The 25,816-nt window shown below is 38.1% G+C and overlaps 1 protein-coding gene and 1 long non-coding RNA gene across 2 annotated transcripts; one reads left to right on the plus strand and one right to left on the minus strand.

Moving 5' to 3' along the window:
* Window positions 1-305: 305 nt before the first annotated feature.
* Window positions 306-11,699, plus strand: SLC10A2 (solute carrier family 10 member 2). Its single transcript, XM_052664432.1, has 6 exons — window positions 306-825; window positions 4,119-4,237; window positions 5,360-5,448; window positions 7,509-7,684; window positions 8,470-8,627; window positions 9,686-11,699. The coding sequence occupies exons 1-6, from the start codon at window positions 380-382 to the stop codon at window positions 9,817-9,819; spliced, it is 1,122 nt and encodes a 373-aa protein (XP_052520392.1). The 5' UTR covers window positions 306-379; the 3' UTR covers window positions 9,820-11,699.
* Window positions 11,700-15,789: 4,090 nt separating this feature from the next.
* LOC128071620 (uncharacterized) lies at window positions 15,790-24,629 on the minus strand. Its single transcript, XR_008201917.1, has 3 exons — window positions 20,133-24,629; window positions 19,005-19,232; window positions 15,790-17,148 (listed from the first exon to the last, which is right to left on the minus strand). It is a non-coding gene; the product is annotated as an uncharacterized LOC128071620 (long non-coding RNA).
* Window positions 24,630-25,816: the final 1,187 nt, after the last annotated feature.

A 25,816-nucleotide genomic window follows, 5' to 3' on the forward strand; every position in this document is an offset into this window, starting at 1 on the left:
GAGCAGCTTTCCTGAAGGCATGCAAGAAATTCAAAGAATGAAATCTAAACTTTCTTTTCCTCCTGTGATTTTCATTTTGTGTGCTTAGCTATTCCACAAGCCTCCTTTACACCCTTACATATTAACACAGACATTCTCTCGATGTGGGATTCCTCATTATCATATGAATAAATGATTGATTACCACCATACCAGCAAGCATAACTTTTATAACCATATGAATCAGCATTGTGCCAAACCCTTAAGGAATAGTAACAGCGTCCAGGTATTTATTGAACTTTATTGCTTCCTGGATCATTTAAAAAGAGTGGCTGACAAACAATCATTTACACAGGCTTGAAAATTTGCCTCGGATTCTCTGAGCAGTTCTGCATTTCAAAATGCAGGATTACTTACTTTCTCAGCATTTTAACACCAAGTTGCTGGACAACTCCACAGCTTGTCCAGCTGTGGACAACTCCACAGCTTGTCCAGAAAATGCTACTATTTGTACTGGTACATCTTGTGTGTTACCAGAAGATACTTTTAACCAGACTTTGAATGTAGTTTTAAGTACTGTTCTAACAATCATGCTGGCTTTGGTGATGTTCTCCATGGGTTGCAATGTGGAAATCAAAAACTTTTTGAGCCACATAAGAAGACCCTGGGGTATTTTTGTGGGTTTTCTCTGTCAGTTTGGAATTATGCCTCTCACAGCCTTCTTGCTGTCAGTGGCCTTTAATGTGCTTCCTGTTCAAGCTGTTGTGGTGATGATCATGGGATGCTGTCCAGGAGGCACAGCCTCTAATGTCGTTGCCTACTGGGTGGATGGTGACATGGACCTAAGGTAAGAGTGATTGTTTTCTAAAATGTTCACATGGCTTTTTGTAAATTTTGTGTTGAAAAGGACCGTCTGATTTTTTTCTTGTCTTGGTTGATGTATGGTGAAACTTTCTTCCTGTAGAGATATTTAGTTACTATAGTACTAATAAGTATAACCAGACTAGAATTATTGTTAGATCTTGATAACTCATTAGGAAGATATCGTAACAAAATTGTGAATTTTAGAGAATGTCTTTGCTATAAGATCTCAAATTCTTCGTAAAATAGCATACTAAGTTTTATGAACTCATTGACTAAATAAGACTTACATTTGTGATTTTGCTTCTCCAAGACCTGGGGCAATTAAAAAAATATAATAAAGACTTTTTTCATACACAGTCCTGTGTATGAAAGAGCAGCTATGCAACATTTTTTTGAAAAAATGTTTCTTGAAAGAAACCACCTGTGGAAAAATATTTTTCCTCCTTTTGTGTTCTGCACAATGAACAGACAGGCATAGCCTTTCTCTTTGGGTACTAATACAAAAGGAAATTACTTATGACAATTTTACGTGCTCCTGGCACCTTCTGCAAAGTCTTCAAACTGAAGGAAATTTTTACAGGCGAAAAACTACTGATTAATGCAGCCCTGTGCATGAGCTGCTATGGAAAAACTCCACTGTGACCAAGCGTGATGGTGTCTGACTGGGTGCTCCAAACTCAGAAACAAATATGTAGGATATGTAGTGCAGTCTTGGACAGCAAACGCACTGTAGAAATGCATCGTACTCCTGATGAAAATTTCTGGGGCGTTCATTAACTCTAACAGCTTTTAAAAATGAGCCATCTTTTTTTCTTTTCATATCCTGATTACTCTGCTCTAAAATAAACAAGATAATTTCTCCATTTCCTGCAGAGAAACATAAATTGGAGCATTCATCCAATTTATCATATGCCAGTCTGAACTAGAAGTGGAAAAAATAATAGAAGTAAGAAAGATGTGGAGTCAGAGCAAATTGACTAAGAATGTTAATATTTGTGGCTTTAATAAGACATTTTTTCCATCCTTTGAAAACAGTGAACTTTTCTGTTACACACAGGTGTTAATGTAATGCCTGCATTCGAATTATGTATGAAGTCAGCCCCGCTAATCACCAGCTTCCTCACTGTGGAGGAAAAACCTATGATAGTAGAAACTATAAGACAATTTATTTCAATGAATGCGGGTCTGAGAAAACATAGATAAAAAGACATCCAGCACAAGTCTTAAATTCCGTCCTAATCTTTCCTTGGAAGAATACACTGAGCTAAGCTGTTCTTTGTCAGGTCTGTATAATCAGAATCCTAATTGATGATGCTATAAATACGAGTAGAATTTATAACTCATGATGGTGACAGAGGGTGAGGTAAATTGGAAACACATACTAAATATTATTCTTCAGGTAAAAGCCTTTACCTTAAGATTTCAAAGGCTTTTGATCACTACATTTTTACAATAATTCAAGTACTAGAGGAAACAGGAGGTACAGCAAGTGATGCAATTATAATCAGTCTTGATAGACTAACAGTACAAGTAGCTTGGCTGGTTTCTGTAGCCAGCACAGCATATCAGACTAAGTTTTGCCTTTAACTGATATTTTATCTTTGTATATAATAAGCCATCGACATTATCTACAGTCCTGCTCAACACTTCCTAGTGCAGTTAAATCATAAGCTAGGGCAAGAATTAATTTTCTACTATTTGTGTAAAGATAATGTGGAAGATAAAGTATGAGGTTTTGTACTTTTCTTAGTAGTTCAGACCCAGATAATATCCCCTGAAATTTCCCATAGGGACACCAGTTTTAGACATTTCTTGCTAACTCATAAGAACTTCTTCTGTGTTACCATTTCCTCTCCTCCATAGTTCCTCTGGGAGCTGCTGCAAGAACAGGGATTGGGGTTAGCAAATGATCAGCCTTTGTAGTAGGATGTAGATATAGAAACTGTGAAAATATGTAGGAAATATAGACACATGAGCTCTTTATTAACTTGGATCTTTATCAGACCTGAGTAAAAGACCATTGCTCTTTTTCCTTTATGTGTAAGAATTCCCTTTCCAGAGTCTCTCATGTAATTATATCCAACACTGAATCAAAGAAATCAAAACTAAAGCAAGTATTTCTGTTGTTTCTGTATGAATTCTTCCAGATATCTCTGAATGTATCCAGTTTGTGTATCTGTAGCTTCTGTTATGAGAGTAAACTACATCAAAGATCTGTCAAAAGGGAGGCTCATGAGGAAGTTTCCGAAGTCTCTCAAGTAAAGCCTTCTGTCATTATTTTTACCTCATAGGAGAATGATATGAAGGCAACATTTTATCTACACTACAAAGAAAAATCTGACTATATCCTCCATTTCAGTCTGTCTTTTTCCCTGTCTCACTCTGTCTTCCATTGTCCAGCAGAATGCTCATTTTTCAACAAAGTATGCCAGGCTCAAGAGATTCAAGATTTGGAACAGGTTACCTAGCAAAGTGCTCCAACCCTGGAAGCATTCAAGGCCAGGCTGGACAAGACTTTGAGCAATTGGATCTACAGGGAGATGTCCCTGTCTATAGTAGGGGGGTGGAACTAGATGATGTTAGATGTCTCTTCCAACCCAAACCATTCTGTGATTCTATGATTCTAAAACTTCATATTTTAACACAAAAACATCTTTGAACAAGCCAAGGAAGCAACAGTACTTACGCTCAGTTTCAAAGTGTAATTATCAATACCTGCTCTTTGGCCTAGAGCAGGAAAAGTCAGAAAAGGGAAATTTATTATCTTGTACTTCCTAGATGATTAATGTGTTTTTTGTTGTTGTTTATTTATTTGTTTGTTTGTTGTTGTTGATATTGTTTGCTTTTTGGCCTTGGAGAGAAATTCTAAAATAGTCCAGAACTGATAGTGAAATGGAAAGTGGCTGTTGATCCATGTTGCTGACCTTTCAGAGGCCAGCCAGTCAGCGTGCGTACATACTTGCCAACTGTCCTTCCTGATGATTGCCACTCTGCTTCTTTGTTTGTACTGAAATTTATTGTACTGTGCTCTGCACTGTAACGTATTGTTTAATGTCTGCAGAACATGTTGGTATTTATGTGTTTTTTTTCTTTTATTTTTTCAGCAGAACCATTCTTTGCATTTAGTTTTTTTTCTAACTTGACATATGGATAAATTGGCTGTAGCCAGCAGCATTTCTTGCGTATCTTTACATAAGCTGCTAAGTCATAATAAGGAAATGAAGAGAGCATAGTCTAGCATGAGACAAATTGTCACTTAAACCAATTTCTTTGCAGCATCAGCATGACAACGTGCTCCACAATTCTCGCAATGGGGATGATGCCACTCTGTCTTTTTATTTATACTAAGATGTGGACCGAGTCTGATGCAATTGTACTCCCCTATGACAGCATTGGTAAGTCAAGCAAACCACACTTTCCCTTCTGACTCTCCTTTATTTTCCTTCTAGTAACAAACACTCTTACACTATCACCATCCTGCAGAAGCATAAAGAAATTACCTCAGACATTTTAAAAATATGTATTTTCCTACTTTTCAGTGATTTTGGTGGGAATTAGGTACCTAGATCACTTCAAGTCATCCACAGCTCTTCAGATCAAATATTTTATATAAACACAGTACAATTATTTTTCACAAGTTCATGCATTCTTTTTAAATAGTTTAGAAACCTGCATGGTACTGGGATAAGAGTAATTCATACAGAAATAGTTGCTTTCCCCGGATGAAAGCATTGGTAACAGCTTTAAGGCACAATCCTGCAAAGAGCTAAGAGCTGAGGCCGTATCTGGCAAAGTACTTAAGCACATGTGGATAATTAAGCAAGCGATTAAAACTGCTGAGTCTCATTGAAAAGCTGCAATCTACACCACCAGGAGTGGCTTCATTTGACTTCCTGTCAGAAATCTCATCCAGTTACAAAGAGAAAATAGTCAAAGTATTTAGAAATATATGCTCCAGTGCTTTGCAGAACTGTAGCCCTGTTGCTTATCACGTTCAGTCCCATGTTGTGGTTATCTTACAAAGCCAGCAGATCACTTTTATATTCTTCAATTTCAATTCCCATTGTCCTGGGGAAAAAAAAAAAAATCACATATATTGCTTGTGCTTTCAAAAAACATGCTGGAGAAAGAAGGCCAGAACAAAAGAAGCTCTAAACCATTTGTTGATTTGACACAGTAGTGAAACACCTGCAGACAAAGTGAACATTTAATATAGCTACACACATCACAGGATAGTGGTGATTAGTGCACTCAAATTTCTGTCTGCCTTTTTGATTCAGGTGAATGAGCATGTAGCTCAGCTGAATGGCAATTACTTCAACAGGTTTCCAAAGATAACAGACTGTAGAAAAGCAAATGGGCAGGTGCTGGTACAGTGTGCATGTGTTGGGGTGTGCATACCAGAAACATCCACCGTAGGCTTGCTCTATACCTCCGGCTGCTCCACACAGTGCATGCTCCCATCATGAACTTCTACATGATATGTGAGTTTATCTTTTTTCTTTTCTTTTTTACAGGAATTTCACTGGTAGCTCTTGTAGTTCCTGTTTCAGTTGGAGTATTTGTTAATCACAAATGGCCCAGTAAAGCAAAAATAATACTTAAGGTAGGATTTGTACTGCTGAAGCATTGGTAAATGTAGACAAATTATGAAATCTGTAGCACCACTGAAGCAGCATATTACTATTCATAGCATTCGTATCTGAGAGCCTTGGAGTTTTCAGCAAAAAGCAAATGAACTACTGCAGAAATGTATTGCTTTCCCCCTGCACAAACGTGCATTAGTCGTACATGTTATTAGAAGCTATCATCAAAGAGCATACTTTTTTTTTGGCTAGAACTATGCTAGCAACTGAGTTCAGTTTATAATGTAAACAGAAAATTGGAAGGAAAATCAGTCAAGTCAAATGGAACTTTTCCTTCAAAATAGTACAAAATGAAGACATTCTGGGTCAAACAAAAATATTTCCACTTTTAAACCAATTTATCATTTTTTGGCAATTTTGAGTGTGAAGTTGATTTAAATATACATATATATATGTGCGTGTGTTGAAAATGTTCCAATATTTAAAAATTATAAGAAAACTATTTAGAAAGTTCAACTATATTTGCAAGATAGATTCAGAAGCATTGAATCTATGATTTTTGGCAAAAAACAGACCTTACCAAAATAGTAATAGTAACAGCTTATCTGCATTTTATGTTAACAGAAAATTAATCATTCTGAATATTTTCCTGCTCAGTTCAAAGTGATTCTCAGATGTGCTGAGAATCCTTGGCCTTTCTTGACTACCCTAAGTTAATATAAACATTTTCTACATTTTCTTAAACAAACGTAACCTGACAAGTGGTTACCTATATTTTATTATTCCTTTTCTGCTATCAGCTCAGAAATTACAGAATGCAAATAACTCCTTTTAACTCCCAGTAATTTTCATGAAATTTTTATTTATCCTGTTATGTTTCTAAATGTATCCATACCTTACTTAAGAACATGAATAGTAGTGAGAGATGATTTCAAAACAGTGCTGTTCCTGCATGTTCAGTTAAGGGAAAGTCATGGACTTGAGCTCACGTGAGAAGATAATCTAGTTACTCTTTCAGCAAAACACAATTTTATCATTGTTTGTACTGAGTGGGCGAGCAACCCACAGTAGATTCTACTGCCAGTTTGCTTGATATTGGACAATGAAGCATCAACCAAAGACTGAACTGTAGCTGTCAGATTAAAGTCCAGATAGTGAGAAATGGAGATAAGAGCACAATGTGAAACAGAATAGCTTGTCATGGCTAGACCCTGTTACTTTTTCCTAGGTGCATGTGGTTAATATCTCAGTCGAACAAAAGCACTTGTTGACTCAGTGCCCTTAAAAAGATTCAGTCAAAGATTGATGAAGCCAGTTCAAAGAGAATACACCTTTTAGCTAAAAAATGGATTACTCCTTCACTTAACCATAGATATCTGGTGAGATCTCTTGCAACATATACCATAATTGAGATATTGAGATAAATTGAATATTTACAAGAGAATGTGTTATCCTTTACCTTGGCAAGAAGCAGTGAGGATCTCAGTATGTTCAGCCACAGAAAATGAGATTAACTCAGTGACTATGTCTGTATAGAAATGCGTATGAACTCACAGCCAGTTCTCATACGCAATATTTTCAGCCACAACAAATATTTATTCCTTCACTTGACAAATAATTTCCTAGCACCAACAATCTAGCATCTAATTAGCATATACTGTGCTAAGCCCTGTAAGAGGCCCCAAACTGTGACTGCTCAAAGAGTGGGAAGGAAAAGTGCATTATTCTAGCTATTAGACTACTATTTTCCCAGTAATGCTGGGAAAAATCTAATATCCAAGTTGTTCTTCATCTATGTTACAGCTCTGAAGTTTTTAATGTTTAATTTTAGCTGAGCTTTGATCTGTCTGTAGTCACACTTTGAAGTACATTTTACAGCTCTATTTTTGGGAAAATGGCAGTGATCTAATCTGTGTGATTCCCATGAATTAGATGGCAGTAAACATTTAGCTTTATGTTTAATAAGATGTTTCAGTGGCTCGGCTAAAGACATTCAAATGTGTGTTTGACATTGTGTTTGTTGTCACAAAATTTCAGTGAAGTCTCTTATTCACACCGCCTTTCCTCTTTTTTCTCACAGGTTGGTTCCATAGCAGGAGCAATTCTCATTGTCATCATTGCTGTGGTTGGGGGAATACTCTACAAAGGCTCGTGGGTTATCACACCTAAGCTATGGATCATTGGTACCATATTTCCAGCAGCTGGCTATTGTTTAGGATTCTTTCTGGCTCGTCTCGCTGGTCTGTCTTGGAGCAGGTATAGATTTCTCTCTGACTTATAGTCTTATTTCATCTGTGAAGGAAGCTTTTATTTAAGAAATAATCAGTGCTGAGAATGATTCCTAAATATTCGTTTTGCAACAGATCACTCATTCCCCAAACATGTTTCTAATGTACAGCATGTAAATAAAACTTATAATGTTTACATTTTTATCTATGGATTATGACTAGTATTTCCTCCTGTCTTTCTCACGTGTGCCCATGTCTTGGACTTCAAAGAAAGTGAGTAGAATAGACCTAACAAACAAATGGGTTGTGGCAAGTAAAACTTCTAATGCAGAAACAGCAGCCTATAATTTAGAGTACTGTTTCAAAAGAGAGGGAGAATAAAGTTTCAGACTGGATACCAGGAAAAGGTTCTTCATTGAGAAGGTGGCTGGGCACTGGAACAGGCTCCCAGAGTAGTGGTCACAGCCCCAAGCTGACAGAGTTCAAGGAGCATTTCAGATGTATGGTTTGGATTTTGGGTGGTCCTTTGCGGGGCCAGGAGTTGAACTTAATAACCTTTGTGGATCCCTTCCAACTCAGGATATTCTATGATTCTACAATCAATAGTGTTGACTATAGCATATAATATTCCCCTGCAATTGCTTAATTGGCATAAAATGCATGTGTTCTGGTTCTACAAATTCTATCACTTGTAAGCTGAGGAGTGCTATTTTTTTCATTTATCTGTGTGGATCCTGACTTTGCAGACATCTAGTAAAGAAGAGGAATGCACAGGATGCCATTTCACAGTTGTTATTGTGTTATTCCCTTTAGATGTCGTACGGTGTCTCTGGAAACAGGCATGCAAAACACTCAGCTCTGTTCAACAATTGTACAGCTCTCCTTCAACGCTGAACAACTTGAACTGATGTTTACTTTCCCACTCATCTACAGCATTTTCCAGTTGACGTTTGCAGGAATGATTTTAGGAGGTATAGTACAGATATTGATATTTTCTGTTAGAACATTATTATTATTGCTATCATCATCAGCCTCATTTTCTGTCAATATGCAGAAAACAGGAACATACACTTGAGAGAGAAAAATAATCAAATGGAAAACAGTTAACTTAATAATGGCTCAAATTATCACTGTTCATCACCACTGCGCTGTGTGGGAAAATATAAGGATCAGTTTAAGATTTGGAAGGCCCTTTACTTTTCAGAACAAGGGAAGCAATCTGTCACCTACAACTGACTACAGAAGTATACTTTGGGCAGAGATTTGTTATTACCCTTTCCTGAAGAAAGGCAAATGTGCCTTCCTCTTGAGCCCTCTACCACTCCAAAGTGCCTGAGTTTACAGTTTCACACCAGGACCATCCTGAAAAGCATACATCTTGACATACATCTAGAGAAAGATTAGTTTCACAGCCAATATGAGAACAGAAATCTTCTGTTATAAGGTCCCTTTTTACATACACCTCATATGCATTGCACTAGAAGTACACACCTAACCTACTGAGGATTGAAACTTTATCCTTTTTGTTCACCCCCAAAACTAGCTGGGAATTTTTAGCTCCCAGTCACAAACGAGCCAACTTAGCAGGCATCTCAAGCACTGTCCCAGCGACACAACCTGGGAGCTATATCCCCACTTCTTTCCAAGGTGGCAACTGCATGACAATGGAAGAACTGTTTTTCTTCACTTTGGCTTAGTTTCTACCAAATAAGATTTGTGTAGAAGACTGAGTCCCACAGATCCAGCCAATTGCCCAAAGGCTTCCCAATAAAGACAGGCAGTACTTTTATCAGGAACAAAAAGCAGTCATGCATTAAGAAAAAAATCAAACATTTTCCTTATTATTTTCTAAACATACTTCTTTAGTAATGAGAGTTGCTGACATAGAATAGTTAAATCTGACTTTAAATAAATTTTATTGAGCTATTTGAATATTTTAGCAACATAAGGTAATAAAGGGTTGTATGCTTATATGCAAATGCAGTATTTTTCAGTCACTGTTATAATGTTTTTAATATTAATTTTCCAGCCTACCGTTTATACTTAAAATACTGTGTCAAAACTAATACGGATGTTGAGAAAACAGAAGAAAAAGATGACTCTAAATCAATTTCATCGCATACTAAAGAAAATGGAGGATTTGTATCAGACGAGAAAAAATAGTCAATTCCCTCTCTGTTTCAACCAGCTGAAAAGATGAAAGATATACGGTTTACTTAAAACTTGCTTTCAGATGCCGTTGCTTTACATTTTTGCTAAATATTTAGCAAAAGATGGAGTTTTGATGATACCAGACAGTGAGACTTCAAAATGTTTAACTTACGAAAAATTTCTGCTTTGATTTTCAACATGGCTGCTATCACAATTTTAACATTTCTTCTTAAATATAATTTCCTAAAATATTTAATGTATTATTATGGTTTCTGTAAAGAAGGAAAAAATAAAGTTGAGCCATTGCTTAAAAAAAAACTTAAAAAAAGCAGACGCTTGTTTTGCAGATTCTGGATCATGATCCAGCAAATCAGTCTGCTAGCCTCAGTCCCTGCCCCAAACAAAGATAAATCTTCTATAAGTGCCTGAGCATCAATAGGAGTTGATGTGGAAGATCTGATAAAGCTGGGGGACTTCCACTGAACATGAATCAACCATGAAATTGAAACAAGCTAGTAATGAAATAAAGTTTCATTTAGGTTACTCTGGGCAGGCTAAAGTTATTCCACTGTACTAATTGCTTGAAGCATTAATTTCTTCTAAAGCTATAAGTTTCACAAATGCATAGTACATTGTATGTCAAGACTCTTTTTTATTTTTTTTATTGGATTAATGAAAACTAAAACCTTTGCATCTTCAGTCTGATCTTTAGGTGCTATAAACATGAGCAGAGAGATAAAGCTTAGGAGATAAGTCTAAGGCCATTTGAATGACAACTACATGCAGAAAAGCAAGGTGAGTTTTGGGAAATGTGCTATCAAGTATAGTTGAGAGTCATAAATTTCTGTGGTTGTACAAAAGCAGTAAGTTTGCATGTTCATGATTTTAAGACATAGTTTAAGATGTAGTTAATGACTGTGATATTTTAATTATATAAACCACAAACCAACATAATTGGATGTAAATATACATTATTTGTCTGAAAATTCAAGGGCACATATGGAAAACTGTCCTAAGTATGTGAAGAAATAGCATAATTTTAAGAGAAATAGTACAGTAAATTTTTTGCAGCTGTAATTTTTTGTGAATACATTCAGTAACATTAGTCCTTGTAGCTCTTATGCAAAGAAAACATCCAGAGAACTTCAGATGAAATAAGTGAGAGCTTGGCTGACCAAAAACTTTAAGAGTGAGCCAACTGTCAACACATGGAAACTATACACCTCTTTGTCATATTCAAGTGGACCTTCTGAGGTGTTATGAGTTAAAATGGCAGCTTTTCTACAAACACAACTGAAATTGTGGAATTTAAGTTCCAGACGTGTAGCTTTCCACTGCTGCAGAAACGTGCCCAATATTAAACAAAAGATAAATTATTTTTATATACCGTATGTGAGAGAAAGGATCTTAAAATGTTCCTGAGTTCGGAGAGGCTTGAAGCTGTTTTGCCTTCAGGTTAAGTTCAGAATGGTCATACCTCCAAGGAGGATTTCAACCCTTAGTGGAAGATAGCACATAGCTAGGTGTGATATTTTTTTTCTATAGAATAAAGAATAAACAGAAAAATGTTGTGAATTCTTCTATGGAGGAATCACAGATGTGAAACACCACTTTCAATGAGAAAAGAATAAACTGCTACTTGTAACATCTGTGATAAGAAGTCTTTATCCTGTTTCCATCTAAAAATGGGCAGCAGATGTTAGTTAGGGTAGAGTCATTCTTAGAACAAACTGCTACTCTTTCCCCATGCTGAACCCCAAAGCTTCTGTGTATTTTTAAGGGAGAATTTGAAATTGTATTGAAGAAGTCTGTCTTGCTTATACTATGTATGTGTATGTATTTAAAGCAACTGTATAAACACTGAACTGAATAAAGTCAGAAACTATTTATAATTTTGCCCACTGGATTAATTTGTGGTGGAAAGAACTGAGACTAAATCTTAACATACAGACAAAGTTTATGGCTGTGAGATGTAACAAAAATATCTCAGATTATGTGTAAGATGACTATTAGACATATGATGCCATATTTGATTTTTTTTTTTTTTTTTTTTTTAATGTACATGGTGTATGTGCAGTGAGGGTACCAGATGAAGCCTGGAGCTTATAGTTCCTGCAGTCATTACAATGAATTCTAGTGAGAGTTGGATGTTCCAAGTTTTGTGTGAAGTAAAGCCAGCTTAAATGTTTTGGCCAACCTATGGCTCTAGGGTACAACATACTTTAAAAAAAATCTCCGTGTCTTGCTAATTTTGCCAGAGGCAGGGTTGTGTTGACATGGCAGCTCCTAAATATACAGCTGCAGGCGGCTGGGAAGCATCAATGTCCATCTATGATGCAATTGGTCTGGGCTTTCTCACAAGAACTTTTGGAGGAGCTGTGTTCTTTCTCCAGAGAGAAAGAGGTCTTGAGAAATATGTTACTTCTTTTACAGAATCACAGAATGGCCAGGGTTGGAAGGGACCTTAAGGATCATGAATCTCCAACCCCCCCGCCACATGCATGCCATTTTGCTGTCATCCCTACAAGTGCTGAGATGTGAATTTCTCTGTTAAAGGATGCTGGTGTCCTCCAGCCTTACAGCTGCAGGGTTTTTTTACATCATCAAAAGCAAGAGCCCAGTTTACAGAGGTCAATTGGTTTAATCCACTCTGCATCATCTCCTTTAAAAGAAAGGCAGTACCATTTTCGCAACGTTATTTCTGTTCATTGAAACAACCTGTTGATGAGACATCACAGGATGTGCAATTAAGAAGCATCAAGCAGTGATGTTCAGTCTAACAGATCCAGTTAACTCTTAAACATGCTGATAATCATGTATCAATTCAGGTTGAAAAGTTACACTGATGTCTTAGCAGGTTCTAGGTTAACACAATGAGTTTACTTCTACATAGTCATGTTCTGACTATGCTGCAATTCAGGATCTCAGACCATTGCAGGAAAAATGAACTGAAGTATATCTAAGGACAAGCTTACCCCAAAATTCAAAAGGTATTTGAATTAATTGTCTATCTCATCCCATTGTTGGTGGTATAAGGTTTGCAAAGATTCAATGATTATATATTCCAAGCCAAAGTTTGTAGCTATATATCTGAGAACAAAGATGTGTTCTCTAGCCAGCGAAGAAAAGGAAGGACCACCAAAATTAATCAAGCCCTCTGTCTCCCATATCTGTTATAGGATGAATTATTCCCTGGAACTGTCTCTGTCTCTCTCTCTATAAGGGACATTTGAATGGTCTGACTAAATGCATCATTTTTTGACAATCAGATTTAACATCCTCCTCATCTCCAAATTGGAGGGAAGTGGATTTGATGGGTGGACGACCCAATGGATAAGCAATTGGTTGAAAGGCCGCAGACAGAGGGTGGTGGTCAATGGCTCTATGTCCAGGTGGAGGCCGGTAACAAGTGGTGTCCCCCAAGGGTCTGTCTTGGGACCGGTGCTCTTTAACATCTTTATTAATGACATCGATGAGGGAATTGAGTGCACCCTCAGCAAGTTTGTTGACGACACCAAGCTGAGTGGTGCGGTTGATACGGTGGAAGGAAGGGATGCCATTCAGAGGGACCTCGACAGGCTGGAGGGCTGGGCTCGGATGAACCTAATGAGGTTCAACACAGCAAAGTGCAAGGTTTTGCATTTGGGCCAGAAGAACCCCAGGCACCCGTACAGGCTGGGAGGAGTGGTCCTTGAGAGCAGCTCGGCAGAGAAGGACCTGGGGGTCCTGATGGACGAGAGACTGAACATGAGCCAGCAGTGCGCTCTGGCAGCTCAAAAGGCAAATGAGATCCTGGGCTCCATCAGGAGAGGGGTGGTCAGCAGGGAGAGGGAGGTGATTGTCCCTCTCTACTCGGCTCTTGTGAGGTCCCATCTGGAGTACTGTGTCCAGGTGTGGAGCCCTCAGTACAAGAAAGACATAGAGATCTTGGAAAGGGTCCAGAGGAGGGCAACTAAGATGATCAGGGGGCTGGAGCACCTCCCCTATGAGGACAGGCTGAGGGAGTTGGGCTTGTTCAGCCTGGAGAAGAGAAGGCTGCGGGGTGACCTCATTGCAGCCTATCAATACCTGAAGGGAACCTACACCCAGGAGGGGAGTAAACTCTTCAAAAGGGCTGACAACAGCAGGACTAGGGGAAATGGATCCAAGTTGAGGGAGGGAAGATTTAGGTTGGATGTTAGGGGTAAGTTCTTTACAAGGAGAGTGGTTAGGCCCTGGAACGGGCTGCCCAGGGAGGTTGTGGATGCCCCGTCCTTGGACGTGTTCAAGGCCAGGTTGGACGGGGTCCTGGGCAACCTGATCTGAATGTGTGTGTTTGATGGCCCTGCTAGGCAGGGGTTTGGAACTACATGATCCTTGAGGTCCCTTCCAACCCAGGTGATTCTGTGATTCTGTGATTCTGTGTGTAACAAGAAAGATGAAATTAAAGGCATCTGTTTTCTGCATAAAATCTCTGGGCATCTTTTAGTACATTTCCTTTAACCAGGTGTCAACGGTTTACGGGCTGGTTCGGCCGGGTTCCGTGACGAGCGGGGCGGAGGGATCCGCAGATCCGCGCCTCCGGAAGAAAAGGAAACAGGAGACCCCAAAATAATTAAAACAGCTGCACCGATCTGAAAGAAACTAATTTACTAAGTATATTATCGGAATGCAAGATAACACACTATAATACAATATAATCAGAATTGAAGCTAATAAATCAAATATAATGAGAGAGAGAATGTCTGAAAGGTGGATAGGCCTCACCACAACGCTGAGGTGAGATGCGCAGTCCAGTTGAGCAGCAGGGAGACGAGAGCAGCGCCCACGACGAAGGGCAGGTGAGAAAGAGAAATCAGGTGGCCTTGCCAGGAGTTACACCTCCTCTCCCTGACCGCAAGGTCCCCTGGGGAATGTAGTTCTTCTTCTCTTCAGGGCAGGTACCCAGGACTTGAGCATTGACAGTTAAAGTCCCAGTGCCCCACATGATGTTATGATGTAGAATATTGAAAGCCAAAAATCACAAAACCATGACATTCCACCCCTTATTCTACATCACTACATCATGCTTAATATATATACAAAGAGTAATTACCAAACATTAAACACATGCACACACAAAAATCTGTATATTTACATGGAATTACTGGTTGCACTCCCCCAACATCAAATTCCCTTGTGGTACACACTGAACATCCCCGTTTCTCTGCATCACCCACCAAGTCAACCCAGGTCCCTGGGCAAAAACAGTTCCACGAAGAGGTTTGCCCTTTCCAGCAGCTGGAATGACCCAAACCGCTTTTCCCAACATGTTCTTTACATGTACTACAGGAACCTTATATCCCTTGACAGTATGTAGGGAGCTAGCAGGACCATCGCGATTGACTGATCCTCTAGTATTGACCAACCAGGTGGCTTCTGCCAAATGCTTCTCCCAGTGCTTAAATGTTCCGCCACCCATTGCTTTCAACATGGTTTTTAGCAACCCATTGTATCTTTCAATTTTACCAGAAGCTGGTGCATGATAGGGGATATGATAAATCCACTCAATGCCATGATCTTTGGCCCAATTATTTACAAGAGAATTTTTGAAATTAGTCCCATTATCCGACTCAATTCTTTCTGGAGTGCCATGTCGCCATAGGACTTGTTTCTCAAGCCCTAATATGGTGTTTTGGGTGGTATCATGGGGTACTGCAAAAGTTTCAAGCCACCCGGTGTTTGCCTCCTCCATGGTGAGCACATAACGCTTACCATTGCGAGATCGTGGCAAGGTGATATAATCAACCTGCCATGCCTCCCCATATTTATACTTTTGCCATTGCCCTTCCTCCCAACATTGTTGGGAGGTGTCAAACCATGACACCAGGAAAAAAAAAACAACAAATTAGACAGAAGAATATAACAATTTTAATCATACAACTAATTTTTCAGCTGACCAAAAGACAGATAGAAGAAGTGATTCTATCACAAATTTGCTGTCTTAGTCATAAGAGAGTACAGTTTGAATAGAACTAACGAGTAAATTGATTTGCAATTTAAGTTAAATGAGTTTGTTGCTGCAGACTAATCAAGTTATGATGTTCAAGAAACATAATTATAAACTCTGCTAATCATTATTGTTTTTGTTAGTCTATGAAAAGACAAGTGAACTTATTTTCTTGTGGTCCAGCCAATCAATATACTGTACATATGATGCAAACCTAAAACAGTAATCAATATTCCCTATCTCTGAAAACACAGACCTTTGCTACTCAATACTTTACAATAATGCTCTTGTTCTTCCCAGATTAACAGTATCAGTTGTTCACATCCAGAATTAAAACAAGTATTGTGCAGAAGTACAGTGCAGAAGTACAACCAAATTGCAACTGAACAAGACTGTCAAGATGTTCTGAGCCAGCACTGATGAGCAACATTGGAAAAACTGCTTCTGTTTGCTAAGGAATACATATTTTGTTTCAGAAGCACTAATATCTCAGTTAAGCTGAACATTAAATTAAGTGAAAACATCAAATCAAAACCAAACAGTTAGTTGTCATGATATTTGCCAGTCTTCAAACTGGAATGGTAGATGATGGATAGTTGAAAGCCTTGGAGAAGTTTGAATATGTTTTCATGAGTAGCTATGTGCTGTGGAATTATATCACTATTTCATTTCAGTTTCCATTAAATTTATCTGTATACAAGTAATTTTCCATTGTCAACTTTCACTATTCCTGGAAAACATGAGTCAGTACTGTCAGTAGAAAAAGATAAGCATATATGGAAAGAAAGCCATCACACCTTTCAGGCACTTGGCTTAGTATGGGAGGAATTCTGGAAGCAAAGGCATTACAGAGAACTGGGAAGGAAAGAAAAAAAAAGCCACAAAGTAAAACTCACGGGTTGAGATAAAAGCTACTAAGACAGAAAATGAAAATAGTAATAGAAATGACAATATATGCCAACTTAACAATGTATGCACTGTGCAATTATTCACCACCAGCTGATGGACATCCAGCCAGCCTTTGAGCAGCACCCCTCTCCCCAACCAACTCCCCAAGTTTTTTCAAATTATGTCATATGTCATAAAATATCCCTTTGGCCAGTTTAGCTCAGATGTTCTGATTCTGTCTCCCCTCAGCTCCTTGTGTCCCCTCATCCCCTTGCACTGACAGAACAGTACAAGAAGCTGAAATGTCCTTGGCTCTGTGGAGAACAGCAAAGCAACAATGAAGGCACTGATGTACTGTCAACACTGTTTTTCTCCCACAGCCAAAACACACCAACATACCTGACACTGTGAAGAAAGTCAACTCTGTCCCAGCTGAAATCAAGACAAAGGGCTGGGAATAAAATTCTGTGAGGACACTCAAAGCTCTGTGTGTGTAAACAAATAATATATAAAAATGTATTAGTGATATCTCTACTTGCTCATAAAAGACTTAAAATGAATCACGACAAAACTGTGTTGCCAATAACATTTAAAAGGACATAAATCAACCTCCTCCCTCAAATAATGATTTAAGAACACACAACTATAGAAATGGTAAATCGAGACTAAGATCTTTGTCCTTTTGACATCAACTTTATGGAGATTTAGCTATGAGGACTGGACTTTTGCCTTTCTAAAATTATCCAGTTGAGAAATTTATTGCAATAACAGCAAACACCTTTAAAATGCCAAGAGATAAAAAATCTCAATAATGAAGAAAAATCTTACTGGTCAAAACAGGGAGTTGATCAGTTCCTTTAAGTGGTGTATCTATCCCCAAGTTATGACATATCTTAGATCTTCTTATGGAAAAGTACAGTATTTTCCAGGCAATCAGAGCTGTTCCCTTTCTTTACAGCATACACAGCTAGTACACACATTTTTATTCACTGCAAATGTTCACCACAGTGAGAAATATTTATAATCACATACTTGCTGTTTCTATCTTACACAAATTTAACTTTGCCTGATATTGTACAGAGGTAATTTAATTGCTTCAGATACACTGATTACATGTGCTGATCAGATATCATTTAGGTAATCTGATATATTATTTTAAATATGACTGCAGACCTTCTGTCTCCTTCTTTTGCAATGAGTTTATGTATTACTCATTTGGGAGATTTCATCACAGTTTTTAAAAGCCACTTTCTTCCATCTGAATTCCAAATAAATGTAAGGAGGTCATAGTAAGATGGTAAGTCCCTGTTTAAATAATTTGAGAGTACAATTAATTCCCCACAAGTGGAATTAACTACAAGGGATTAATGAAAATGTCAGGGTTACAGGCTGTGCTGCTGATATGTTTCTAATGTCAGTAGTAAATCTGCTGTAGGTAGAACACAAATTCTTTCCACATAGGCTCTTTCTTTAAAAATATACCCAGAACTCATAAAATATCCCACAGCTGATATGGACCACTTTTCCATAGAAGCACACCTACTGTGGAAACAGAGCAAAACACACAGCTTATGGAGGTGAAGACATATTTCAGGTTTCAGAATGTCCGGGGATCAATTTAAAAATGAACAAAATTCATGTGCAAAAAAATAGACAGGAAAGAAGGGAAGAAAAACTAATTCATGGACCAGAATTTCATCGCTGGCAATTTAATATGATGCTTGATGTACAAGTCACAGCTCAGAATATCCTTAAATAACTTCTGGAAGCTGTGGAGATGTAAGCCCTTGTCTCTTACACCCTTTTTTCTCAGCACCTGCTTCTGCCACTACAGAGCTAGCTACAGTTCTGCACTTCTTGTGTCTGTGCAATCATTTCCAGAAACTGTTACATCTGAGGAAAAGTACAATCTGCTTACAGATATTTTGCCTATTGAAAGGAAAGGAAAAATCACTCAGTCTGGAAATAACAGCTGAGTAGAGGGATTCACTAGAATAGCATCTATGAAATGAATAATGTATTAGGAGGAGTAACAGGAGAAAGCTCAGAGAAAACTATTTTATGAAGACATTCCTAGTTGCCTGTAAAAGTCATCACCCTGATGACCTTTCTATTCTATATCACTTCACCCACTCCATTTCATTTTCCAGATTTTTTTTCACAGCACCCATTTGGTATACAAACTACAATTGCAGTGAGAAAACATAGGACAGTTGGACCATTTGCAATACCAGAATTAGTGATGTTATTTAGAGAACCACTGGAATACGATCAGACTCTCCATTAGAGATCATTCACTCAGAGATAACAAATATTCCTCATGGTCTTTGCAGACACCTACCAGAAATATGCCATGCAATCGCACAGAGTAGGTGGTGAGGAGTCAGATAGATCTGGTCAAAGAAGATCAGCCAATCCTGCACTTTGCACTTAGTTTTCCACACTTAGTTTTCTCCAGATGAAAAGCAGATTTCCATCCATCACTTCAGCTTTTGTGGAAAGAGTAGGCTGGGCTCAGGCACAAATCCATGCTAATACAACAGCAGAAATGCAATTTTAGGCTGCACCCCTGCAAAATAAATAAATAATAAATAAAATAAGCCAGAAAGCAGTCTCTGACCCCAAAGTCAAGTGGCATTGCTCCTCTCATGCGCACAGACCTAAACTCTCTTTGCAGACAAACAGGGTGATCGCATTTCAATCTGCCTCCTCCCACATGCTCTTCTCAGCTTGATCCCAAAAGGATTCAAGCAGGCAAACACCACTGGCAGTCATAGAAAAATAGAATGGCTTAGATTGGAGGGGACCTTAAACATCATGTAGTTCCAACACCCCTGCCAAGGGCAGCATTGTCAACCACTAGATCAGACTGCTTAGAATCCCATCCAACCTGGCTTTGAACTCCTGTAGAGATGCAGCATCCACAGTTTCTCTGGGCAGTCTGTGCTAGTGCCTCACCACCCTCTGAGTAAAACATTTCCTCCTAATTTCTAAAATAAATATCTCCTCTTTTAATTTAAAACCATCCTCCAGTGTCCTATCACTATCAAATGACATGAAATGTTGCTCCTTCTCCTGCTTGTAAGCTCCCTTCAAGTATTGGAGGGCTGCAATGAGATCTTCTTGGAGCCTTTTCTTCTCCAAGCTGAACAACTCCAACTCATTCAACCTTTCTTCCAAAGAAAGGTACTCCAGCCCTCTGATCATCTCTATGGCCCTCCTTATGGCCTTCTTTTATGGATCTACATTCTTCCTTTACTAAGGCCTTGGACCTGGTCACAGTGATCCTGATGGGGCCTCACAAGAGCAAAGGGGGACAATCACCTCCTTGTTCCTGCTGGCCACCCTTATTTTCATAGAATCATAGAATTATAGAATCCTTAGTGTTGGAAGGGGTATTTAAAGGTCATCTAGTCCAACTCCTCTGCAATGAACAGGAATGTCCACAGCTAGATCAGGTTGCACTTACCTTGAAAGTATCCAGGAATAGGGCATCAACCATATCTCTAGGCAACATATTCCAGTGCTCCACCACCCTCACTATAAAAGACTTTTCCCTTGTATCCAACAAGGATATAGGAAAAAAAAAAATTAATGCAGCCAAGTATACTGTTCACTTTCTGGGCTGGAAGAGGACACTGCTGGCTCATGTCCAGTTTTTGTCAATCAGAACCTCCAAGTTCTTCTCCACAGGGCTGCTCTCAGTGAGTTTTTCTCCCAGTCTGTAGTCATATCTGGGATCACCTCAATCCAACTGCAGCACTTTGCACTTGGCCTTGTTAAACCTCATTAGGTTCTTGTATGACCACTTTTCAAGTCCATTTAGGTCCCTGCAAATAGTGTCCCTTCCCTCTATCATGTCAACTGCACCACTCAGTGTAGTGTCATCAGCAATCTTGCTTAGGGTGCACTTGATCCCATCATCTATGTTGTTGATAAAGATATTAGAGAGTGCACATTCCAAGATGGACACTTGGGGGACACCACCCTTGAGCATATTTCATCTGGACATAGAGTCATTCACAACAACCCTCTGGCTATTGCCATCCAACCAATTCTTTCTGTACTGAATAGTCCAGATTTCAAATCCATATTTCTCCAATTTTGAGAGAAGGAAGTACTGCAGGATCATAGAAAACACCTTGTACAAGTTCCATGTAGACAACATAAGTTGCCCTTCCTTTGTCCAACAATGTCATCATTCCACAATAGAAGGCCACCAGATTGGTCAGATATGATCTGCCTTGTGACAGTCCTCGAGACTTGCCTTGATCTTATTTACTTATAAATGTAGCAGTACATGCTCAAATTATTTCTTTTTTTCTTTAAATACCCAAAATCATCTCACTTTAGTGGAATCAAAGAACTCTATGTAAAGACCATGAATTTTCTGCTATTATTTCCTTGTAGGTCTATAGTTGCTCTGACTCATGATGTTAATGACAAATTAAGCTTTAATTAACTGAATAGTTTAAACAGTTTCTCTCTCTGTGGAACCCAGACTCCATTTATTAAAAAAATGAGTAAATTATATATTTGATGTAATCTTTTTTTTTTTTAATCTATTTTATCCTGGTACCATTTATGTTTGTGTTTGAATGTTACATATTTTTACTTTTAAATAAGTTAATGGCTATTAACAGGAAAGTGATCCTTGGAATTAAGTTTTCAAAGACAGATTTCCCATTTTTACTATGTTATAAAGACTAATTGTATTGCATGACTCATTTGGGATTAACTACAGAGGACTACAAGGGTTTAGAGGTAATGTGCTGCCTTCAGGTATGCTTCTCAAAAATGTGTAGCTCAAATATACAAAATGATATGGAATCACATCTCTACATAATGAGAAAGGACATCTTGACTACACAAAGAAAGGAGGAATATTGATGCTGTGAGGCTACTCAGATCCATAAACTTCTTTGCAAATGTTCCGAACTTTATGTACTCTTTGTACTTAATGCAGAACTGTTCAGCAAAAATATCTGAACTCCAGTAACTTACAGTTTTACCAAAGAATTCATCGGGCATTTCAAGAAACAGATACATGCAGAGGCTCTTATAGTATGTCCTTTATAATGCCATTCGGATTGGAAACAAGTTAACTCCAGCATCCACTCAGGTCCTAGAAATAAGGAGTCCTGACATCTGCTTTTCCTCAGGACCTCAGTTAATGGTCATTTACTCAGAAAATTTAGCAGAGTTCTAGATGAAGAGGTAGATTCTGGCTGCTTGTTGCTTTTTTCTTTCCAGCTCTTTTTGATGACCTATTTTCTATTCCTTTGTCCTCTCCTTTTCAGTGTACATTAGCCAATCAACCTTTGCTGTACAGTGAGCAGAGTTCCATTTTTCCTTCTGTCTAAGGAGATTTAAGCCATATTTCTTAATTCCGTATATGAAGTTCACGCTCTTCATTCATTTCATTTCATTTGTGCTCAGTATATTTCAACATTCACAGCGCATAGACTGTGCCGCAAATGGTCCTTACAGCTCCACTGTTGACTGGATTCCCCATGTCACATCTTTGATGGTTGGTCTCAAAACCCTCCAAATAGCATATATTTCCCTTTAGCTGGTGCGGCTTCTTACGTCTCTGCCTTTTAATTGAAACCTGAAATGAACGTTATCCAAGAGCACTGCAAATAGTGTGCAGACCACAGGCGGAGTGTACAGAGCACTGTACAGAAGACTGCTTCCAGACTACCTCCAAAGTAACTGATCTTAGCCAGAAGAACATGTAGATTTTGACTTTAATAACAAAATTTAGTATAGGAGTATGCGTCTTATTCACATAGAAGAGCACTTTGGTATTAGTGGTGTGGTGTTGCAGGATTTCAAGATTCTGAAGAGACAGAGAAGACACCATTTTCTACTCCTAGGGCTGCCACAGAAGAAGCAGAAGTAATGATGAATACAGCTCGACTGGCAAACGGATGGAGAAAGTCACACTGACAATGAGCACAAAACACAGCTTCATCCCAGAGCAATGTGCAGCAACAACCCCAGACTTGACACTTCTACTGCTTAAATGTTCAGCTTTGTCAGTGGATGTTACCTATCACATAAGAGTATGCTGCTAAATGGAAAGGTAGCCTGGAAGCAAGTCATCCATACGGCTGTCTAGTTTTCTGATACCCATCCATAATGGCAGAGCCCAGTCCCTGGTAACATAGACAAGAATCAGAACCTAGTCCTCTTTCATTTAGCAGTATATATATAATGGGAGAATTTTCCTTGTCATTACATACTTTTTTTTTTTTTTTTTAATCAGATTGAGATGTTTCTGAAAATCTGTTAGTCCCATTACAGACAATGTTTACTTGGGTTTCTACAAAACATACTGCATCCAGAAAGGCACCATTGTACATACCAACCCTTTATCAGCATTTGATAGATAACACCACATATTATGTGACATGCAACAACAGATGATAAGTCTAGATATGGGCAGAGAGGTGTACTCTTCTCACAAGAGTACTTTTATTTCTGAGTACATGTAGATTGGGTAGATCACTGCCAGTGTGCTGTTATGAAAAGGTTTTATCTCTTCCAGGAATAAACATTTCAGTGCATAAGTAGATACTTGCATGCAGGACACTGTAAAGAAAGAAAATAAATGAGAAAGAGATAACAGAAGGGTGGGTAACAGCTGAGAAACTACTGTAAATGTTCACTGGAGCAGGAACATGAGTAGACAGAGAAAAAAAGTGGATGTAGCACTAAAGAAAAAAAAGAAATGTAAATTGAAACAATGCATTCTGGCCAAGAAGAGGTCTGAAATGACTGAGAGATCAGATCTAGTAGCAGGAAAAGGTTTTGTAGCGCTCTTTCTTACTGATATAGAGAACTGTAGAAGAAATATTTTTAGTCTGCCTCCACGTGATTTTTTTTCTTGAAAGAGTACCCTTTAAAAGTAGAGATCAACTTGGATCTTAATGTTCCTTCTGTCTTTAAGTGCATACTGAAATCAAAAAGGGTGTGCCATATACATTTACCAAAGAGTCTTGTCTTTACAACTCTGAAGATAAAAGGGGGTTTTCTTATCAGATTAATTTCAGGAGATAAGAAACAGCAGTTCAGCCAGAAGATATGCACTTTGGATGAGCAAGTGAGCAATGGGCACGTACTAACTTGTAAAGAAACAAAGGAAAATAATTTATTTTCCCTTACTTTCTGTACCCCTTCAACTATATTGACTTGTTTAATTTTGTTCTTTCAAGCAAAAATTTCAATCAGGTTTGTTATTTTCAAGCAGAATATGTTTTAACTGACTGCAGTACTGTGCTCAGATGGCATTTGTTTGATTGGTTAATTTGTGTCAGAAGAATTGAGATATACATTAAATAGTTGCAACTAATGCACTGTTTTAGTGAACTTATGCAGCAGACTGAACTTCCTCAGGAATAGACTTGTCAAAAAGGATGAATAATTTTGTTCTCCATTGTCACTGTGTTATTAAGCAGCACTGTAATACAGTTCCTTCAAATGTAATCAGTGTATTGGTAGAGCAACATTTATAAAGCAACCTAAGCAAATATAAAATATTTTAATAACATCTTACTGTGTTCTCACAGGTTGTTGACTGCACAAATTGATTTTTTTCTTTCATCCCTAATGATGGTATTGAACCTACACAGATATTATTTTGGTGTAGGGAAAGCTCTGCTTAGATGACGGCAATTTGTAAATTCATATTTTAGACTAGTTTTAGATCTTAAAAGCTAACTAATATCTTGAAATACTGGCCTCAGTGGGAATAAGTACTCTGTTGCTTGAAGTGTTGTAATAACAGTTTAATTTCTTTTTAGGACAGGATTTTTTTGGCTTTTGCATTTCCATATTCCACCCCTTATTACCAAAATAAAATAATCTAGAAAAACTTTTTTTTTAAAAAAAAGAGAGGGAGAGAGAACTGTGGACTTAAGCTGATATCAAACCTTTGCTTACTCTTCCAAGAGAGAGAGCTTCTCATCCTACTGCATTTATTCTTTCTTCCTCCTGAGAAGCCCAAATTATTTTTTATTGCTTCTATTTTTCACTCTATATCCTGAAATTAAACTTCTGAAATTATGTGAAATATTTACAAAGAAACATGAAAATATCGTCATTTAACCTTATGTATGATGAGAGCATACAAGGAGAACTGAGCTCCAAAATTTAATTTTTAATAATTTGTCCCAGAGATCGGAATTTAATTGCACAGCAGCACATACAAGCACATAATAAAAAAAAAAAAAAAATCAGAAATATTACCTACCAAAGAATGTGTGAAAAAGTTATTGCTTCTTTGTGTATCTTGTTCTCAAAATCTGACATCAGAGATAGGAAGGTGGAGTTTAAGACCAGAATTTAATTGGTTTAATTTTTAGCTCTCAACAACATAGCTACGGGGTATGCTGATGGCATATTTTCTGACTGCATGTGCTTCTATTAAAAGATCTTTATTTACCTTCTCCAATAAAAAACTCGAGCTCAAAAACCAAGGGGATACAAGCATTCAAAGTGTTACTAGTTTCCTGGGCACGTCCTTGGCCAATCCATCATGTTGGTTTATTTTGAACAAAAACACCCAGCCCTTGCAAGAAGTCACAGCCTCAAGGCTGCTCACCCTGTGCAGCAAGGTGTCCTGAGGGGTGGTGACATCCCTGGCATCAAGGAAAATCTTCCTTGTCCTCCTTATAGGAGACATCATCAGACAACACTTTCTAGGGCTCCGCTGAAAACGAAATCATTACCTGACTGTAAAGGGGCAATTTTTGGACTTCACACAGAGCACATAGCAGCTCATGCTCACACTACTAATATTATCTTCTCTGAAATGCAGTGTGTAGATCATAATTACCTGTCTGTCCACTTAAACACTTCCATTTCAAACCTGAAACCCAGGTTTCCAGCTTATGGACAATATGTATGCAAGGAAAACTCCAACCTGTATTTGAGCTAATCTCCTTTGTTATCAAGGGAAAGAAATGAAAACTTTTAAAACATAGTTCATCTGATTTATTATAAGCATCTTTAAGGGGAAAATAATGGGATCTCTGTATCTCTCCCTTGACCACAGAAGGGAGTCAAGGCTATTTAGCTCAGATGTAGTACTTTTAAATGGTAGACATCCTTATTTGATCAGTGATCATGTTTTCAGATCCTACGTAG

This window comes from Tympanuchus pallidicinctus, unplaced genomic scaffold (genome assembly GCF_026119805.1).
Source record: "Tympanuchus pallidicinctus isolate F22 unplaced genomic scaffold, pur_lepc_1.0 scaffold6, whole genome shotgun sequence".
NCBI lineage: Eukaryota > Metazoa > Chordata > Aves > Galliformes > Phasianidae > Tympanuchus > Tympanuchus pallidicinctus.